The sequence below is a fragment of the Narcine bancroftii genome, chromosome 1, assembly GCF_036971445.1.
Source record: "Narcine bancroftii isolate sNarBan1 chromosome 1, sNarBan1.hap1, whole genome shotgun sequence".
Lineage (NCBI taxonomy): Eukaryota > Metazoa > Chordata > Chondrichthyes > Torpediniformes > Narcinidae > Narcine > Narcine bancroftii.
In genome coordinates, this window is record NC_091469.1 from 206,250,951 (window position 1) to 206,270,162 (window position 19,212).

Below are 19,212 nucleotides of genomic sequence, written 5' to 3' on the forward strand. Positions count from 1 at the left end.
GATGAGCCAGGGTGTTGGGGAGGGGAGGGAGGGGAGGGGAGGGAGGGGAGGGGAGGGAGGGGAGGGGAGGGAGGGGAGGGGAGGGGAGGGGGTGAGCCAGGATGTTGGGGGAGGAGGAGGAGAAAGAGGAGGGGGTGATGAGAGGAGATATGCTGAGGAAGGGAGAATAAAGAAGGGGAGCTGAGGCGGGGAGTGGAAGACAAAAGGGGGTAATGGAGAGTGGGGAGACGAAATGGGGGGGGGGAAGGGTGAAGTGAGCCAGGGAAGGCGGAGGGGAGGAAATGAGCTGGAGGAGGGGTAGGATGGGGAGGGAGGCTGCGAGAGGGAGTAGTATACAAAGTGATGGAGAAGCTCAGCACCTCATACAGCATCCATAAGATGTAAAGGGTAACTTTAGAGGTAATCAGTGGTTTCTAAATTTGGGGGGTGGGGTGGGGAATGAGAAAAAGTATCAGAGAAGTGAAGGGGGAGAAGGTTAAGTTTAGCTCCCATTGGAGAGGGAAGGAAAGGGGTCGTGGACAGGGTTGGCAAAAGAAAGAGAAACTGGGGAGGACTTGATACAGCATTAATGCTCACACTCCCATACTCACATGTCTGTTCATGACCTTAGCACTGTCCCACCAAGACCACCTGTAAATTGGAGGAACAACACCTGATTTGATGTCTGGGCACTCTCCAGCCAGATGACATTAACATCAATGTTTCTGGTTTCTGCCAACCTGCTTCCTCCTCCCCCTAGCTGCTTCCTCCTCCCCCTAGCTGCTTCCTCCTCCCCCTTCCAGTCCCGCTCCCTTCCTTCCCTCTCCCTTCACCTAGCCATCCTGTCTCCCCTTGATCTCTGCTATCCCCTCCCTTCCTTCTCCACCTATCACCTCCTGCCAGGGCCCAAGCCTGAAACATCAATATACCTTTGCTATATAAAGAACCCTGCTTGACCTGCTGAGTTTCTCCAGCTTTGTGTGTTTTTACTTCAACATGGTGTCTGCAGATTTTCATGTTTTCTTTTGATATTAATGCTGTCTGATTGGAGAGTGACCAAATGTAACATTAGATGTTGCTCCATTTTGTGGGTTGTGTCAAATTGGCAGTACATGAGGCCTTGGTCAGATATGCTGGTGTGTCAGTGGGATGTGGAATTAAAATGTTTTGCCTTCCTCCGACTCTTCACCCCCTTCCATCAGAGAGTGACCCTTCTTAGCCCTCTGCTCTTCTCCTACCACTTCTCATCTTCTTCCCTACCAACCATAACCTCTTGCCTGCTAGTCTGTGCTTCTCTCTTTGCCCCTTCCTCTTTCACCTCTCCCCACCTTTTTGTTCAGGCATCGATCTGTTTTACCACGTTCCTGAGGCTCAGGCCCAAAACTGGTTACTCGGTGCTTCCTATGGATGCTGCACAACCTGCTGTGTTTCTCCAGCACTTTTTGTGCTGCACTTGAGCCCAGCATCTGCAATTTAGACATACAGCATGGTAAAAGACTCATCTGGCCCAAGAATCCATGCCTCCCAAATGCACTAATTAACCTACAATCTCCATATGTTTTGAAGGATGGGAGGGAAACCCACACAGAACAGGGAGAATATGTAAACTCCTTCCAGTCAGTAGCAGATTTAAACCTAGGACACAGTAATTGCTACTCTAACTGTGCCACCTGTTTAATTTTTTTCCCCAGTGGATGGGCCCTACAGCACTAGTCTCCAGCCTGGAAACAATGGCACGCCGGGATATCCTGGGGGAGAAACTGCACCAGGTGATAAGACTGCGATACCCGGAGCTGGCAGTGAAGCTGACAGGTACAGTGGCCCCAGGCCCACCTCAACTGAAAGCCCAGGAGATATTGGACTCCTCGTCCACCACATGCTCCTGGTTTGTTCCATGGCAGAGGGAGAAGGTCCTCAACACTGGATGGGTTTGCTATGGTGATGGACCACTGGTAGTTGTCATGGAGACAGGTGTCAAACTGTATCTCCTGCACCTTGCTCTCCTGGCTCCAGTGCTTCAGCTCCTGCTGCCTAGATTCATCAACACTGATGTATGGCAGTCATTCACAGGGTGTAGTCACCCATCTACTCCAGATCTCAGTACAGGCAAATCGACACCATTGGCCAATCCCTCCATGTCTGCCAAGTATCCTATCTAAATTGGTTCCATTTGCCTGTGTTTGGCCCCAGTCCTTCCAAACAATTCCTATGTATACTCCTGACCAAGTGTCTTAAGTATTGTACTTATTACTTGCCTCCACTGCTTCTGACATAAACCATGGTCAGTAAACCACAGTAAGGTGAGTGACAATTCATTGGAGTTGATTGTGACACATTGCTTAAGTTTTTTAAAATATTGTTATTAATTTTTTTATTTTTCACACTATGAACCATATCAATCAAAATACATACAAACATTTACCTCTTAAATATACACAGTGGCATTTTCTCCCCTTTTCCCTCCCTACCTTTCCTCCCCCCTTCCCACCCCCCTCCAAACCCATTAAACATTCAATATATACAATACAATAAAACCATTAAATAATGTCATCACACAATGAAAATAAACAAGAAAATTGTGTCATCTACTTTTACACACTGGATCAAGTCATTTTGTCATCTTATCATTTTAGGGGGTGGAGGTCTGAGGCAAGTCTCTGTTATGTTTCGTGTACGGTTCCAAAATTTGTTCAAATAATGTGACTTTATTTTTAAAATTATATGTTATTTTTTCCAATGGAATACATTTATTCATTTCCATGTACCATTGCTGTACTCTCAGGCTCTCTTCTGATTTCCAAGTTGACATTGTGCATTTTTTTGCTACAACTAAGGCTATCATAATAAATCTTTTTTGCACTTCTTCCAGTTTGAGGCCAAATTCTTTACTTCTTGTATTACTTAGAAGAAAGATCTCTGGATTTTTTGGTATGTTGCTTTTTGTGATTTTATTTAATACCTGATTTAGATCTTCCCAAAACTTTTTCACTTTCTCACATGCCAAAATTGCATGTACTGTTGTTCCCATTTCCTTCTTACAGCGAAAACATTATCACTATCTGATAATGTTGGATTCTTTTTTTTTAACTTTTGAGTTGTGATATATAATATGTGTAACCAATTATACTGTATCATACGTAATCTTGTGTTTATTATATTCTTCATAGTTCCAGAGCATAACTTTTCCCATGTTACATTTTTTATCTTTATGTTTAAATCTTTTTCCAACCTTTGTTTGGGTTTATAGCTTATTTCATCATTTTCCTTCTCTTTCAGCTTAATGTACATGTTCGTTATAAATCTTTTTATTATCATTGTTTCTGTAATCACATATTCAAAGCTGCTTCCTTCTGGTAATATCAGTCGGTTTCCCAGTTTATCCTTTAAGTAGGCTTTCAGTTGGTGGTATGCAAACATTGTACTATGAGTTATTCCATATTTGTACTTCAATTGTTCAAATGTTAATGAATTATTTCCCAAAAAACAATTTTGTATTCTTTTAATTCCTTTTCTCTCCCATTCTCTAAAGGAAAGGTTATGTATTGTAAAAGGGATTAGCTGATTTTGCGTCAATAATAATTTTGGTAGTTGGTAATTTGTTTTTTTCCTTTCTAAATGGATCTTCCATATATTGAATAAATGATGCAATACTGCTGAGCTTTTATATCGTATCAGCTTTTCATCCCACTTATAAAGTACATGTTCCGATACCTTCTCCCCTATTTTATCTAGCTCTGTCTTAGTCCAATCTGGTTTTTCCCTTGTCTGATAAAAATCTGATAAATACCTTAATTGTGTTGCTCTATAATAATTTTTAAAGTTTGTTAACTGCAAACCACCTTGGTTGTACCTCTCTGTTAATTTATCTAATGCTATCCTCGGTTTCCCCCCCTTTCCATAAAAATATCCTTATTATTCTCTTTAGTTCATTAAAGAATTTCTCTGTCAGGGGAATTGGTAACGATTGAAATAAGTATTGTATCCTTGGGAAGACATTCATTTTAATGCAATTTACCCTCCCTATCAACGTTAGTGGTAATTCTTTCCAATGTTCTAAGTCTTCCTGCAATTTCTTTATTAGTGGCTGATAATTTAATTTGTACAAGTGACTTAAATTATTATCTAACCTAATACCTAGGTATCGGATTGCTTGTGCTTGCCATTTAAATGGTGATTCTTTTTAAAATTCTGTATAATCCGCATTACTCATTGGCATCACTTCACTTTTATTTGTGCTGATCATGTACCCCAATATTTCTCCATATTCCTTCAATTTCTTATGTAGTTCTTTTATTGATATTTCTGGTTCTGTTAAGTATACTATAATGTCATCTGCAAATAAACTGATTTTATACTCCTTCTCCTTTATTTTTATCCCTTTTCTTTTCTTATCAGTTCTGCCAATGGTTCAATTGCTAAAGCGAACAGTGAGGGAGATAGTGGACATCCCTGCCTAGTTGACCTACTTAATTTAAATTGGTTTGATACATATCCATATACTGTTACCTTCGTCAATGGTCCATTATATATATGCTTTAATCCAATTAATATATTTTTCTGGTAGATTGAACCTCTGTAATATTTTGAATAAATAATTCCATTCTACCCTGTCAAAGGCTTCTAAACCAAAAGCCATTGTTGGCTTCTTATTTCCTTGAACTGCATGAAGTAGATTAATAAATTTACAGAGATTATCCGCTGTTCGTCTTTTCTTAATATATCCAGTTTGCTCTTGTTTTACTATTTTGGGGACACAGTCAGCCAATCTGTTTGCTAATAATTTTGCTATTATCTTCTAATCTGAATTAAGTAGAGATATTGGTCTATACAATGCTGGTGTTAGTGGATCCTTCCCCGTCTTTAGTATTACTGTAATTATTGCTGTCTTACATGAATCTGGCAAGTTTTGTGTTTCTTCTATCTGGTTCATTACTTCCAGGAGAGGAGGAATTAATAACTCTTTAAATGTTTTATAGAATTCTATTGGGAATCCATCCTCTCCAGGCGTTTTATTGTTCGGCAACTTTTTTAATATATCCTGTACTTCCTCTGTTTCAAATGGTTTTATCAGTTTGTTTTGCTCCACTTCTTGCAATTTTGGCAGTTAAATTTTAGCTAAAAACTCTTCTATTTTAACATCTTTCCCCTCGTTCTCAGTTTGGTATAATTGTTCATAAAATTCCTTAAAGTTCTCATTAATCTCCATTGGATTATATGTAATTTGTTTGACCTTTTTCCTTGATGCCAATACAATTCTTTTAGCTTGTTCTGTTATGTTGCCAGGCTAATATGTTGTGTGTTTTTTCTCCTAGTTCATAATACTTTTGCTTTATTTTCATTATGTTCTTCTCCTTATATGTTTGTAATGTTTCGTTTTTTTTTTTGTCCACCAATTCTCTTTTTGTTATATCATCCCTTGTTGCTCATTCTTTTTCTGTACTTACTATCTCCCTTTTCAACTGTTCTATTTCCCGATTGTAGTCCTTTTTCAACTTAGCTACATAACTTATTATCTGCCCTCTAATGAAGGCTTTCATTGCATCCCATAATATAAATTTGTCTTTCACTGATCCTGTGTTTATTTCAAAATATGTTTTAATTTGGCATTCAATAAATTCTATAAATTCCTGCCTTTTAAGTAGCATGGAGTTTAACCTCCATTTATATGTTCTTGGTGGGATGTCCTTCAGTTCTATTGTTAATAACAGGAGAATGATTAGATGGCAATCTAGCTTTATATTCAGTTTTCCTAACTCTCCCTTGAATATGGGCTGACAACAAAAACATATCAATCTTGAGTATGTTTTATGCCTACTCGAATAATATGAGTATTCCTTCTTCTTTGGGTGCTGCCTCCTCCATATATCCATAAGTTTCATTTCCTGCATTGATTTAACCATAAATTTGGCCACTTTATTCTTTCTGCTAGTCTTTTGTCCAGTTTTATCCAACATTGGATCCAAATTAAGGTTAAAATCCCCTCCTATCAATATATTCTGCGTATTTACAATCTGCAAAAATATATCTTGCATAAACTTTTGATCCTCTTCATTAGGTGCATATATATTGATCAAATTCTGAGTATATCTGACACTTTATCATTACATACCTCCCTGCTGGATCTGTTATTTCCTCTATTTTGATTGCTAAATTTTTATTAATTAATATAGCTACGCCTCTGGCTTTTGAATTATATGATGCTGCCGCTACGTGCCCTACCCAGTCTCTCCTTAATTTATTATGTTACACTTCAATTAGACGCATTTCCTGCACAAATGCTATGTCTATTTTTTTTCTTAGAAATTTTTTTTCTTTTTCGTTTAATTCGGTCATGTATTCCATTAATATTTATAGTCATATAGCTTAATATGGCCATCTCATATCCTGTTTACACCTCATTTCCGCTTCCTCACCACCACCATCCCCCTTTTCCCCATTTTCATCTCTCAGTTTTCCCCTTTTGAACTCAATGTATGACAACACTTTTAAAACAACAACTCCCACATTTAATATTCCCTTAACCCCAAATGCCCCCCCCCCCCCCCCCTGAGTTGGCCCTTATCACTTGCCAGGCAACCACAACTCCCCTCTCCATTTGGATTGCAAACCCGCTCGCAAGCGTCAACTGATTTCGCAGTGACGGTTATTCTCTCCCACCGAACCCCCTCCAGAAAATACTTTTTTCTTCACATATAACAAAGCTCACCCTCTTTTTTCCCCTTATTTCCTTTCTTCCCTTTTTCCCTTCTTTAGTTTTTATACATTATTTTTACATCTTTATATATATTTTATCATCATTCTTCGTTCTTGTTACATCTCTTCATTTCTCCTTCTGTCCTGCAGGCATTCTGCAAATTCTCATGCTTCCTCCGGATCCGAGAACAGTCTGTTTTGTTCCCCAGGGATAAAAATTTTAAGCACAGCTGGATATCTTAACATAAATTTATAACTTTTTTTTCCACAGGATCGATTTTGCTGTATTAAACTCCTTCCTCTTCTTTAAGAGTTCAAAACTTGTGTCTAGGTAAAAAAATGTTTTTTGACCCTTATATTCCAATGGTTTTTTGTCTTCTCTAATTTTATTCCTTGCCCTCTCCAGTATATTTTCTCTTGTCGTATATCTCAGAAATTTTACTAAAACAGATCATGGTTTTTGCTGTGTCTGTGGTTTCGGAGCTAGTGTTCAGCGTGCCCTTTCTATTTCCATTCCTTCCTGTATTTCTGTCATTCCCAGGACCTTTGGGATCCATTCTTTTATAATTTCTTTCATGTTTGTGCCTTCTTCATCTTCCTTTAGGCCCACTATCTTTATGTTGTTTCGTCTACTATAATTTTCCATTATATCAATCTTCTGAGCTAACAACTCTTGCGAGTCTTTAACTTTTTTTGTCATTTTCTTCCAATTTTCTTCTTCAGTCATTCACTTCCATTTCTACGGCCGTTTCTCGTTCTTTCACATTTTCTAATCTTTTCCCCATTTCTGTCATGATCAGCTTCTGTACTTTTCATTTTTCTTTTCATTTCACTAAATTCTAATGTCAACCATTTTAATGCTCTCACTTGTTCTTGAAATTTTTAAAAATCTATATTATGTCCATCTGTTTTATCTTCTATTTCTCTATGGAGATCTTGGTCTTCTTCCTCTGTGTCTGCACCTGTGTTTGTGTCTCTTCTGACTTACTTATTGAGTTGCTTGCCTCACTTTGCTGGGCTTCTTGCTTGGCTTTTTGCTGTTGGTCCTCTTCTTCTGGGCTAGTCATCTATTGGTCCTCTTCTTCTGGGCTAGTCATCTGTTGGGCCTCCTTTTGCTGTTCTTCTTTCCTATCACTCCCTTTCCTGTCGCTTTTCTCTTCCAGCTGAGAGCCCTGGTGTCGGGCATCCCTCAGCTAGTCGCGCTGTGTTTGCTCGCTCCTCAGCTAGGCCCCCCTCCCGTCGGTGTTCTCTTTTTCCTTAGTGAGTGCACTGCATGCTTTTGTTTGGCTCAGAGAGCCATTTTTGCAGTCCAGCAGTCGGGGTCGTCACCAACCTCGGAGAACGGGCTCTCTTCACAACTGCTCCCTGTTTCTTCATGCAGGTAAGGCCTTCTCCTTTCTCTTCTGGCATCTTTTCTTCTTTTTTTCCCCGTTGTTTTTACTTTTTCCTTCTTGGGTGCCATTTTCTTTTTCTCTACCACTTTATCTTTTATTTGTTATGTTTTGTGTTTCTTGAACTTTGTATTTTCTTCACTTTATTTCTTCTTTTCTGGAGAGGGCTGGTATTTCCCTACCGCCCACTACTCCATCACGTGACTCCTCACACATTGCTTAAGTTAAGCATTAAATCCAGGCCCCTGGATTCCCCATTGTTACACATACTGTATTTTAATTATCCCGGTAATCTCTAGCCTGGTGTTTGTGACTTTTGACAATTGATGAAAACTCTCAGATGTGGTTGGGTCCATTGTGCTGTGGTTGGGCAGTCAGCGAATAGGCATAGGTGCAGGTTTCAAGGAAATATTTGGAGTACTTCCATGACATCACATACAACCCAGATATTCTTTTTCCTGCAGCCCAGCAGAAATGTGAGGAAATTGAGCGTACGTATGTATGTACAAAGGCCTTATGCAGAGGATTGGCAGACTGGTTCAAAAAGAGCAGAAGTACAAAAATGAGTTCATATGAATAAAATAGTTAATATTGCTGAAAATATTACCTCAATGTTTTCAGCGTATTCTAGGTAATTTTGGATTATTAGCATCTGCAGTGTGTGCATGGGATGTTGGAAATGAAGATAGTTGGTTGGAGCACTTTTGCTCCAACCAACTATCTTCAGTAACAACATCCCATGCAGAGAGTTTCAGAAAAGCTATGGAAAATGCCATTGGAGGAGGTGAGTGGATGCAATCTGAGAACAAGGAAGAATGAAGGCAGAATCTGAGCCAATGAATAGAACTGTCAACCTTTCAATAATCTTTACCAAGATGTTGACCAGTATGAATATCTTCATTTGGGATATTTCAGTTGATGGTGGAGATGTTATGAAAAAGTGTTCAAGATTTTGGCAATGCTAATGGACTACATTAATATTTTCAATATTTGGGTATAAAATAAGAATCTGATGATTATTTGATTAATTTATCCTAATGGTTCTATAGATCTAATAAAATAAGCAATAACGACGAGATTTTTTTTTGGGCCCTTTGCAGGGATGTTGCTGGAACTCCCAGTCCTTGTGCTCGATCAGATGGTACATGACGACAAACTGCTGTCTGCTGGACTTCAGAAAGCACTGATTACACTTCAGAATTCCACAGAGAAATGGCAAGACATCAATTAAATCTATGTTGGATGTTACGTATAAAGAAAATTATTACATAATCTTATGTCTAAGTATTTTTCTTACAAGTTTTAATTAAGAAGTGCTAACACAATATTATGTAGTGTGAGATAGACCATGGTCTGTTACTGGCTGCCAGATGATTACTGAATTATCTGGTTTGCGCGGAATGAAAGTTTTTTTAGGGAATGTATGCATGTCGACCAACCGATTTTAATTTCAAACGGATTAATGTTTTCTACTTGTTAATTTCAGTGCCAGAGAAAAAGCATTTTGTTTGACTTCCAGTTTGTTTAAAACTGTGGAGGACGATACGGATTCTGATTCTACAGATTCGTTAGGTGATCAGCTGTATGATTTGGTGGACCTTCACAATACTGGGCACAGTGAAAAAATAACAGGTTAGATGGCCAAAAAGGCTTGCTTTAAGGTTACAAAATATTTTCAGGTTATAGTATCTAAAATGATTGCTGAAGGCATAATGGACTAGAATAAGGCATTTGACAAGATGACAGGCTGGATCTGGAAGGTCACATTGTGGGATTCAAGGCGAGTTGGCTAGTTGACAACAGGGAAAGGTGGTGGGTGCTTTTCTTTTTGAAAGTTTGGTGTACTGCAGGTATCAGTGCTGGGATTTTTGCTATTTGTGATGTATATAAACAGTTTAATTGTGACTATCAGGGGTTGTTTAGTAATTTTATGGAAGACAAAGTTTGGTGGTGGTGTGAATAGCAAAGAAGGATTGAATGGCACATTGGCAGGTGGGTTTTAATCCTGAAAAACAAGAGGCGATTTATTTTGGGGTCAAATAAGGGCGAAGCATTCAGGTACCAAGGAATGTTTTTGAACAAAGAAACTTTGTGGTCCCAATCCACAGTTCCCAGTAAGTGGGAACCCAGATAAGGTGTTGAAGAAGGCATATAGTGAACCTGTGTTCATAGGTTGGAGCAGAGAATAAAAAGGTTAGGATATGGCGTGGTAACTTTACAAAACACTGGTAACTGCACTCTGTTCTGGTCCCTGTCAGGTTGATGTGATTGCACTGGAGAGAGTGAAGAGGAGCTTCACCAGGGTGTGGCCTGAATTGGGAGAGCTCAGTAATGGAAAGAAACCTGGATAGCAGGTGTGTTTTCCCTGGAGAGGAAGATGATGGATGACTTGATAGAGGTATAAGATTATAAGGAGTAGATAGGGTAGTCAGAATTTCTGCCATTGTTAGGATTATTAGAAACAAAAGATTTTAAGTTTAAGTTGAGAGGGAGATGAAACATTTGGTATACAATGGGTGTCATCTGGAACCTATTGCCAGAGGAGGCGATAGAGGCAGATAGAATTACTGAGTTTAAGAGATACTTTGAATAGACAACACATTGAAGATATGCTCCTAATGTGGACAAATAGGATTGATATAGATCAGGGGTGGGCAACCTTTTAATTTTTAATTTAGACAAACAGCACAGTAACAGGCCATTTCGGCCCATGTGTTACATAGGAAGTAGGAACAGGAGTAGGCCAAAAATGGCCCATCGAGCCTGCTCCGCCAGAGTGTAGGTTAATTGGGCAGTACATACTTGTTGACCAAAACTGATTATTACCTTGCTGTATGTCTAAATTAAAAGTTGTCCACCCCTGGTGTAGATAAACTAAAAGGTCAGCACAGACATGATGGGCTGAGTAGTCTGTTCCTCAGCTGTATGAGTCTATGAGCAGGAAGTATTAACCCACTCTCTGCTGTGACTTGGTGGCATAGCCATAAAATCCTATCAACTCTGTCTCTTACAGGGCAGGTCCGATAATGAAGTGCCAAATAACTGAGCTTTTGCAACTGTTACTAATACTCGTCCTGCTGTTATAAATCACTGTTCTTTCTCAGCAGTCTGTGGTACACTGCAATTACCTTCATCATAAAAGTGTCTGGGTCGAGACATTTCTACAGTAGGCTGACCAGATGGACTCTTTGACTGCAGAGCTGGTGTTCGCACCTCCACCCTTTATCCCCTGGTGTGTGTACTTGACGAGCTGTACAATTAGCTCCTGACAGCCCCTCCTGCATTATGCTCTGTTGGTTCATTATGAATTTGTGTTGGTCTCCAAGGTATGGGCTGAGATTTATTAGTCTGCTGATGTCCTTGAATAGTTAACTTGCATCAGTCAGGAGTTACCAAATCTTGATTAATTTAGAACAAAATGGTTTGAGGTTCTAATGTTCCCCCTTCTGTTTAACTGGGGATAGGGAAGAGATTTCCACATTAAGTCTCCTGAGCACAAGACAACACAGACCTCTTATCCAATATGATACAAAGGACGTGCTGAACCGCAGGCGAGATCTTTCTGATAGAACTTTAAACTGCCCTCTCAGGTGGGTGTGACAGCAGAGATCCCCAGGTGTCCTCCACAATATGTAGATACTGGAGGAAAAGTTAATTAGCATTTTGATAGGCACCTGTACAGATGGGGAATGGAGGGATAAATTGGCTTCACGGTCAGCTCAGAAATTGTGGACCAAAAGGCCCGAAGAGTACAGGTTTTATATTCCAGTATAAATGTGGATGGATCCAGAGTGAGCTAATTAATAGGAGTCAAAAGGGGTAGTGGAGAGCTATTTCTCAGACTGGAGGGGTTGGTGCTGGGTTTTATATTCCAGTATAAATGTGGATGGATCCAGAGTGAGCTAATTAATAGGAGTCAAAAGGGGTAGTGGAGAGCTATTTCTCAGACTGGAGGGGTTGGTGCTGGGTTTTATATTCCAGTATAAATGTGGATGGATCCAGAGTGAGCTAATTAATAGGAGTCAAAAGGGGTAATGGAGAGCTATTTCTCAGACTGGAGGGGTTGGTGCTGGATCCACTCCTGTTCGTCTATATTATTTAAGTTTGTGAATGACACCCAAATGAATGGTGTAGTGGACAGTAAAGATTGTCTAATATTACAACAGGATCTAAATCATCGAGAAAATTGGGCCAAGGAGTGGCAGAAATAATTTTACTTGGGCAAGTGTGGTGTTGGATTTTGAGAAGTTAAACCCAGGGAGAACTTGCAGAGTGAATAGCGAAACTCTGGAGACCTTTTGTGTGCTTCCCACTGTCTTGAGTGGGGCTGGTCTGTGGTTAGTTCCTTCATCAGTGCAAGCAATCAGGAGGAGGTCATTAGGGCAAACTAACATGTTTACATTCTGTTGTTTGTGCTGCCTGTTGGGTTAATGTGTGGATCTTTACAGGAATGCTGCTGGAAGTGGGAAGGGATGAAATAAAGAAGTTGGTGAGCAACCCGGAGCTGTTGGAACAAAATGTTAATGTTGCCCAGCGAGCACTTGAGCAGTGAGTTGTGTTTGTGTGTTGCAAACAGTATTAGGAATATTTAATGCCTTGTTAATAGTTTAAATTAGATTCCTGCGATAGTGTCCTCAAAAGCTCCTGCTTACGTGTGTATTAAATCTGTAAGATGTGGCTGCTCCATGGGGGAGACGCTTTCACTTTAAAACTGTGGTTTGCAGGAGAATGAAAAGGGAGCTCTGCATTCAAAATGCTTTGACCCAATGAGCTGAAGCAGTCTTCAGAAAACAACTTTGTGTAACGTGTATATAGTGTTGTTTTGTTTAATTTATTGTGATGATGTACGAGTAAGAAGCTTGCAGAGTATCTGTGCCACACTTGTAAAGTTCAGTGTTTCTCACCCCCTCAGAGAATTGCCTCATGAGACAAGCACATCTGATTTGGACTTCAACGATGTGAAGGAGAGACTTGGAGAGAAGATTTTTGAACAGGTGGAAAATATTGATCCACAGAACTGCACTTGCATTACTGGTGAGACATACCCCTTTATTAAATCTTCCTGTAGCTAACTACAATATGACTTCTGAACAAAAGGATCTGCTGACAGGAACATGGATCACATCATATTCTACCTTGAGTGCAGATCATATTACAACTGTATAAGATGTTGGTGAGACCACATTTGAAGTACTACTGTGCAGTTTTGGTCACCCAGATGTAGGAAATATATTAACCTGGAAAAGCAGCAGAAAATATTCATGTTGACAGGACTGGTAGATTTGAATTATAAGGAGAGATGGGGACTTTACAGGTTTGAGCAGCAGATAAGGTAAATGGTCAAAGGCTTTCCCAGGGTAGAGGAATCCAGAACTAAAGAGCATAGTTTTAAAAGGGGTGATGGGAAAGATTAAGGGGTAGTGAATACGTGGGACCACCTTACTGAGCTGGTTAAAACACAGACAACTGTAATATTTAAACAGGTATGTGGATAGAAAGGGTTTAGAGGGATGTGGACTGATTGCAAATGGGATGAGCTTAGCTTAAATTAAACAAAACAGCACTCGATTCTAAATGGGATGCTTCTGTACTCCGGAACTATATCTTCATTTTTAGTGCAAGTAAGCTGTATGTGTACTTGGCGTCAAGAGGAATTGGTTTTATGTACTTGTGATGTGAAACTGTTTTAGGAATGCTTCTGGAATTGGATCCTTCGGCCATTGAGATGTTGCTGAGTGACAGCTTTGCTTTGAAAGGTGCTGTCGAAAGAGCCCAGGCTGCACTTCCACGGGGAGCCGTTGGAAGATATTTGGATTCTGATCTGAATAATGAGGATGGAAGTGACCTGGACAATGAAACTGAGACTCTAGGAGAGGAATTGTATTGTTACATCAACAATACAAAATACAGTCAGCACTCCAGCCAGATAACAGGTACACAGGGTTGAAGATGCTTCTTTAAAGTTACCAAGTTATCCTTGGCAGGGGTCAGTGTGGAGTGGTGATTCCTGACTGTTAAGATTTTGTCAAGAGTACAAGTTGGTCTAATAACATTAATACCTTTGCCATTGTTTCTAGGAATGCTGCTTGAGATGCCTAACAACAACTTGGTGCAGCTGCTGAAATCCCCAAAACAATTGGATGAGAAAATACAGGTTGCAGCTGCAGCATTGGAAGGTAGCTGATGGAGGTTTGATTTAGAAGTAGGCACATCAGTTGTGTGTATTTTTTTTTACAAGCGAGCGGACGAAGCTCAAGTCCCTGCAATATTAACTATTTGGCTTGAATTAATCAATAGTTGCTTGTTAAAATAGCAATGCAGAGAATAGAAAGTGTGATTTTAAAAAAAAAACTAATGTGCAGATTGTTAGATGTGGGATATTACTGTAAAGGTGAACAAAAAGGCCTTTTAGTACAATAGACCAAGTTTTATAAAATAGTTTTCAAAATGTAAGATGTAAAGAACTACTTCGAATTTATTTGATTTCTTGCTGTTCAGGCTCGATAATGAGTATTGCTTATTTTGGTGAAACAATTGGCACATTCTAAGCTCATACAACTTTTTCTAATGGGAGGTAATCAGGTAGAATTGTTGATTTCCCTGTGAGCTCATTGTTTAAAGCCTAATGAATGCTCCCAACTGCAGGCTTTTGTCAGAGGCCAAATACTTCTGACCACAGTTATGGGCTCTCACACATAATCACCACCCCTATTTAAGATCAACATGGTGAGGAAACTCGGAGTTTTAAGTGTAACAGAGCACAGTCAGATGAATAAATCCTCAGGACTTGTACATAATTTCAGGTGGAATTTGGAGCCTTCTGTTAAACAGTGTAAAATGTGCAGATTGTAATATCTCTGAATTTGAATCAAACTGAACAGTGCCACTTGATAGACAGTTGTGCAATATCAAACTAGGCATAATTATTGATGTTCATGCATAATTTCTGCTCACTGATAATAAACAAGACAAATGGAACAAGCTCTCATGGTTGTCAATAGAATTTAAATGGAATCTTTGTTTCTAGGATTAAGTGAATTTCCTGTTCATATACTTAAATGTTGGACAGTCATGCAGAATGAAACTGGCCCAACTTGTCCATGATGACCAAAGTGGCGTTCTGGGCAAGTCTTATTTGGTCCATATCATCCTAAGCCTTCTCCTATCCACAAACCTGTCCAAATGTCTTTTGAACATTGTAATTGTACCCACTTCAGGTTCTGCTAGCAACTTGTTCCATATAATTACCATCCACAGTAGGAAAAGTTGCCTCTCAGGTCCTTAAATCTTTCCATTTTGGAATAGTCTACCCTGGGGTGGGGGGGAAGAGAAAAATGAAGCTTTCACTTTATCCAGGCCTCTAGGTTCAAGAATATTTCTTAACAACAGCTGTCATATTCTTAAAAGGATTGTTTATACCCAGCCTCTCCCTCCAGTCTTAACATCTTTCATAGAGCTGGGCAACTAGAGTTGCACACAGTATTCCAATGTTGTCTTACCAACTTGTACACCCATCAGAACCATTGTTCACAAACACACAATGGAATTTCTGTACTGACTAAATCCCTTCCACATAACCAAAGCCATCTGTTAAAGTTTTGGCAAATCCAAAGGAGACAGAAACTATTGACGCTGTTCATGGGCTCATTTTATCTACTCCTATGTGTTGGAACACCAACTGGCTTTAACTAGATTCTGGAGAATGTCAAGAAACACTTTCCACAACTAGGGAACAAAAGTTTTTTTAAAAAACTGGACAACAAATTCAGTAATGGTATAAAATGCATTTTAAAAATAAACCAGACCCATACATTCCAGTAAAATGTACAGCACGGCAGCTCCCTTTCACTTTGTGGAATTTCCACATATTTTACAATAAAAAAAACATTGAATTTTGAGAGGATTCAAATTCAAGGCCAAGGCAGTACCAGAAAAGGGACAACAGCACTCAAGTCACAGTATGAACACATGCTAGATTTACAAAATAGATTTTTTACACAACAATTATTGCTGAACTTGAGTAAATGTACAAAGGTATTAAGTAACATTTTTTTAGTCTACATAATTTTAAAAGCACTTGTACAACTTTTTTTTTAAAAAACTTTCACACCAAGTCTACAATATTTTCTGTTCTAAGTCTCCGTACCATCTACTTTTAACATTTAGGATCAGCAAAAAAGCTAATTTCAGGCTTTTTTGTTTTACAAAACAGCAATTTAACCTGTAAACTGAGGCTACTTCAAGATTTTCTGTAATTCCAGAAGCAGAATAAGTGTCTTCACAAGAGCCTCTTATTGTTGATATCAAATAATTTGATTAGTTCCCATCTAGCGACAGAACCTCAGAGGGCTGGGTCTGCTTGGAAAGAGGAAATAATTCATTGCGCCATTGTTTTTTGAACAGCAAGATGAAGACATGAATTCACAAAAAAATTCAAGTTGTACACAATACCACAGAGCTTTACAAAAGTATTTAACATGACAAATAGAAAATGCACATATTCACTTCATATTTAGCAGTACAAACAGCAATTGAAAGTTTGGGGATTTAAAAAAATCCTTCGGAGAGGGAAGGTTCTGGAGTGGTTCTGGATGGTGTCAAATTGAGAGGGTGTGAAGTTTGGTGTACTTGGTTGAAGGCTAGTAAAATACTAAAAACCATGCCTGTGTGCAGTGCGCATGCCTATGTGTTAGGGGTAAGAAAATTGTAGAACAATCAAGCAAAGCTGATAGGGATTTGTGAAATAGAAAAGTAGGTCTGACAAAGCTTCTTGGAGTTTGTTTGAGGATACAGCAAGCAGCTGGATAAAGGTGCAGTCTAAGGAGCTTTTGATACACTACATTCGGCAAGAACAGTTGGTACACACAAAAGACTCAGTGGGTTGATTGTGTGGAGAAGAGACATTGAATTACATGTTAATGTGCCATCAATTCAAACTTCACAACAAGTGTCAGATCATAGGAACGCAAACGGGTTTAATCTATACAAGAGAAAAAGGGAAAACCCCACAGATTATTTTTTGGAACCAATATTTCCATAAATGCAGGAAACTCGAAACAGTATGTAATTTGAAGTATAACTGTTATGCACCAGCAGTGCCCATGAGTGAATGACCCAGGATTTGCTAGAAACCATTACTGGGCAAAGTGGCCAGCAACTTCCAACAGACACAGATTTCTCCCAACCACTGCAAATCACTGGGGATTAATTATGGGTCCATTAGCTAAGCAAAAGGAGCCGGGATCTATGTGGCCTTTTAATGACTGCAATGATGAATGACTGCTATCAACCTCTCTTCCACAAGTTGAAGAGTTTATAACCTGGAAAGTTGCTCTTTCAGATTAGTGGGAGATTTGAGAACAAGTTTTTATTTTTCCTTCATCTAATTCGACTCCGTTTTTCTTATCCAGTTCACCCTCGTCATCCAGGTTTACTTCTCCTATCTCACTGGCAAAGATGGTGCGTCATTCTCTGCTGTGGGACAGTTTCAGGCACCACTGGGTCTTATTGCAGTTCCACAAGTTTGATAATGTATTTCTATAGTGAAGGGTAAAGGATCAGGTGGAAAAGGAGGGTATTCAGTGAGGGAACAAATTCTAGGCCAGTTCAAAGATGAACAAACAATGGCATTCCTAGACAAAACACAAACCAATGCTAGGGATATTTCAGAAAATGGGTCAAATGCAACAACTCCAAAAGGCAAACATTATCAGTGTGAATCGGGCTGCATGCATCAATTACAGACAACTGCCACACTTCACCAACCTTTGCTTTGGAAAGCCTTTAAGATCAAAAACCATGTAATGATTCATCTGGGACATCTCAGATGGAGGACAAGAGTGAAGGTAAAGGAAAGAGGTAAACAAGTTTGAATACACAAATAAAATTTGACAGAAGTGTACTGATTCATATGAAAAAACAAGCGGCAGAGAGTCAACACAAACAGGAGCAAGGTGGCATTGAATACAGGTTTGTAGACTGGTTTACATGTCAAAAAGTAACAATGTTTTGCAATAAATGACTAACTATAGCAATTAGATCCCTGAACATGGCAATGCATTTAAATAATTTAACACACAAATCCATTTTACCTCGATGCCAGGAAAGTAGTTGCAAATGCACATTTCCCATGGGAGAAATATACTAATACAAATGTAAAATTTTAAACCTGATATATTTAAATTTACAGAATTTAATGTCAATGGAGATTAATTATTGAAAGGATAATATTTGAGCTGAGGAGAGGGTGGGGAGAGGAACTGTGTAGATTAATTTTACATTGATTCATTGGTCCCAAGGCCTCCTCCAGATCTTAACCCAAGGTACTGGGGTAACTGGAAAACGGCCAGTGACTATTGATGCAGAGGCACGATATACAGGAAATGAATGTAAATAAAATAATTCAATAAAGTTGATATTTAAAATAAAAAGCAGTCTCAGTACCCATCAAACCACAATATTTGCACAAACTTTCGCTGATCTTTTGAGTGTAAACAATACATCATAATAATGGGAGTGGAGAAACAAAACCAGGATGAGGGCTTCATAAGGTCACATCTGCCTTAGTGCTTGCTTTAGGGTTAATGTACTCTCCCAGAAGATTGCAGAATCACACTGTAACAGAAACCTAATGTTCCAGCTCCACTCTTTGCATCTTCCAAACAGAAATCTACAACTTGAGCAAATATTATCCCATTTAAAGAATGGGATAATAAATGTCTCGTTCAATCTTTTCCTGTTACAATTTTTCCGTGATCTACAGCCTGCGCAGTATTGAATGATGAACTACCAAACAACCCTTATGGTGAGTCACATCGCAACCTCCGTGTATCTGTATTGGATCATGGTCAGCTGGTCTGCAGTGCTTTAGATCTCACTGATGGAACACCAGTGTTCTGAATTTCAAACAAGGACCAGTGGGCTTACTTTACTAATGATTATCAAATTCAGTCCAACTTGCTGTGATAAATGTAATCATTTGCCAGAGATTCTGCTCACCTCCAGATTTCCTCTAGCTTTCTTCAATACATCATGGGTTAGTGACACTAGGAGGAAAAGATCAGATTCAAGTTAACTCTAAATATTACATAGCAAACAGCTGACAATTGGGGCTTCAGCTGACAGTTTGATAATTGTTCTGATGGGAGGG

General features: G+C 39.2%; 2 protein-coding genes across 10 annotated transcripts in view; one reads left to right on the forward strand and one right to left on the reverse strand.

The window, feature by feature from the left end:
* Nucleotides 1-15,044, forward strand: part of LOC138738694 (uncharacterized) — a 16,172-nt gene extending 1,128 nt beyond the window's left edge. For 2 of the 3 annotated variants that reach the window (XM_069889417.1, XM_069889427.1), the window contains exons 2-8: nt 1,671-1,791; nt 9,164-9,278; nt 9,550-9,695; nt 12,512-12,611; nt 12,976-13,097; nt 13,754-13,996; nt 14,141-15,044. In XM_069889417.1, coding sequence (XP_069745518.1) covers nt 1,671-1,791; nt 9,164-9,278; nt 9,550-9,695; nt 12,512-12,611; nt 12,976-13,097; nt 13,754-13,996; nt 14,141-14,247 — 954 coding nt within the window. In that variant the 3' untranslated portion in view covers nt 14,248-15,044. Of the gene's footprint in view, nt 1-334; nt 400-1,670; nt 1,792-9,163; nt 9,279-9,549; nt 9,696-12,511; nt 12,612-12,975; nt 13,098-13,753; nt 13,997-14,140 lie in introns of those variants that run through there. The other variant, XM_069889437.1, reaches the window with a different exon arrangement.
* A 788-nt stretch (nt 15,045-15,832) lies between these two features.
* cdk5rap2 (CDK5 regulatory subunit associated protein 2) overlaps nt 15,833-19,212 on the reverse strand; it is a 147,878-nt gene continuing 144,498 nt past the window's right edge. For 6 of the 7 annotated variants that reach the window (XM_069889403.1, XM_069889391.1, XM_069889364.1 and 3 more), the window contains 2 exons: nt 19,062-19,108; nt 15,833-16,421 (listed from right to left, as the gene is read on the reverse strand). In XM_069889403.1, the coding sequence (XP_069745504.1) occupies nt 16,380-16,421; nt 19,062-19,108 (89 nt within the window). In that variant the 3' untranslated portion in view covers nt 15,833-16,379. The remainder of the gene's footprint in view (nt 16,422-19,061; nt 19,109-19,212) is intronic. The other variant, XM_069889353.1, reaches the window with a different exon arrangement.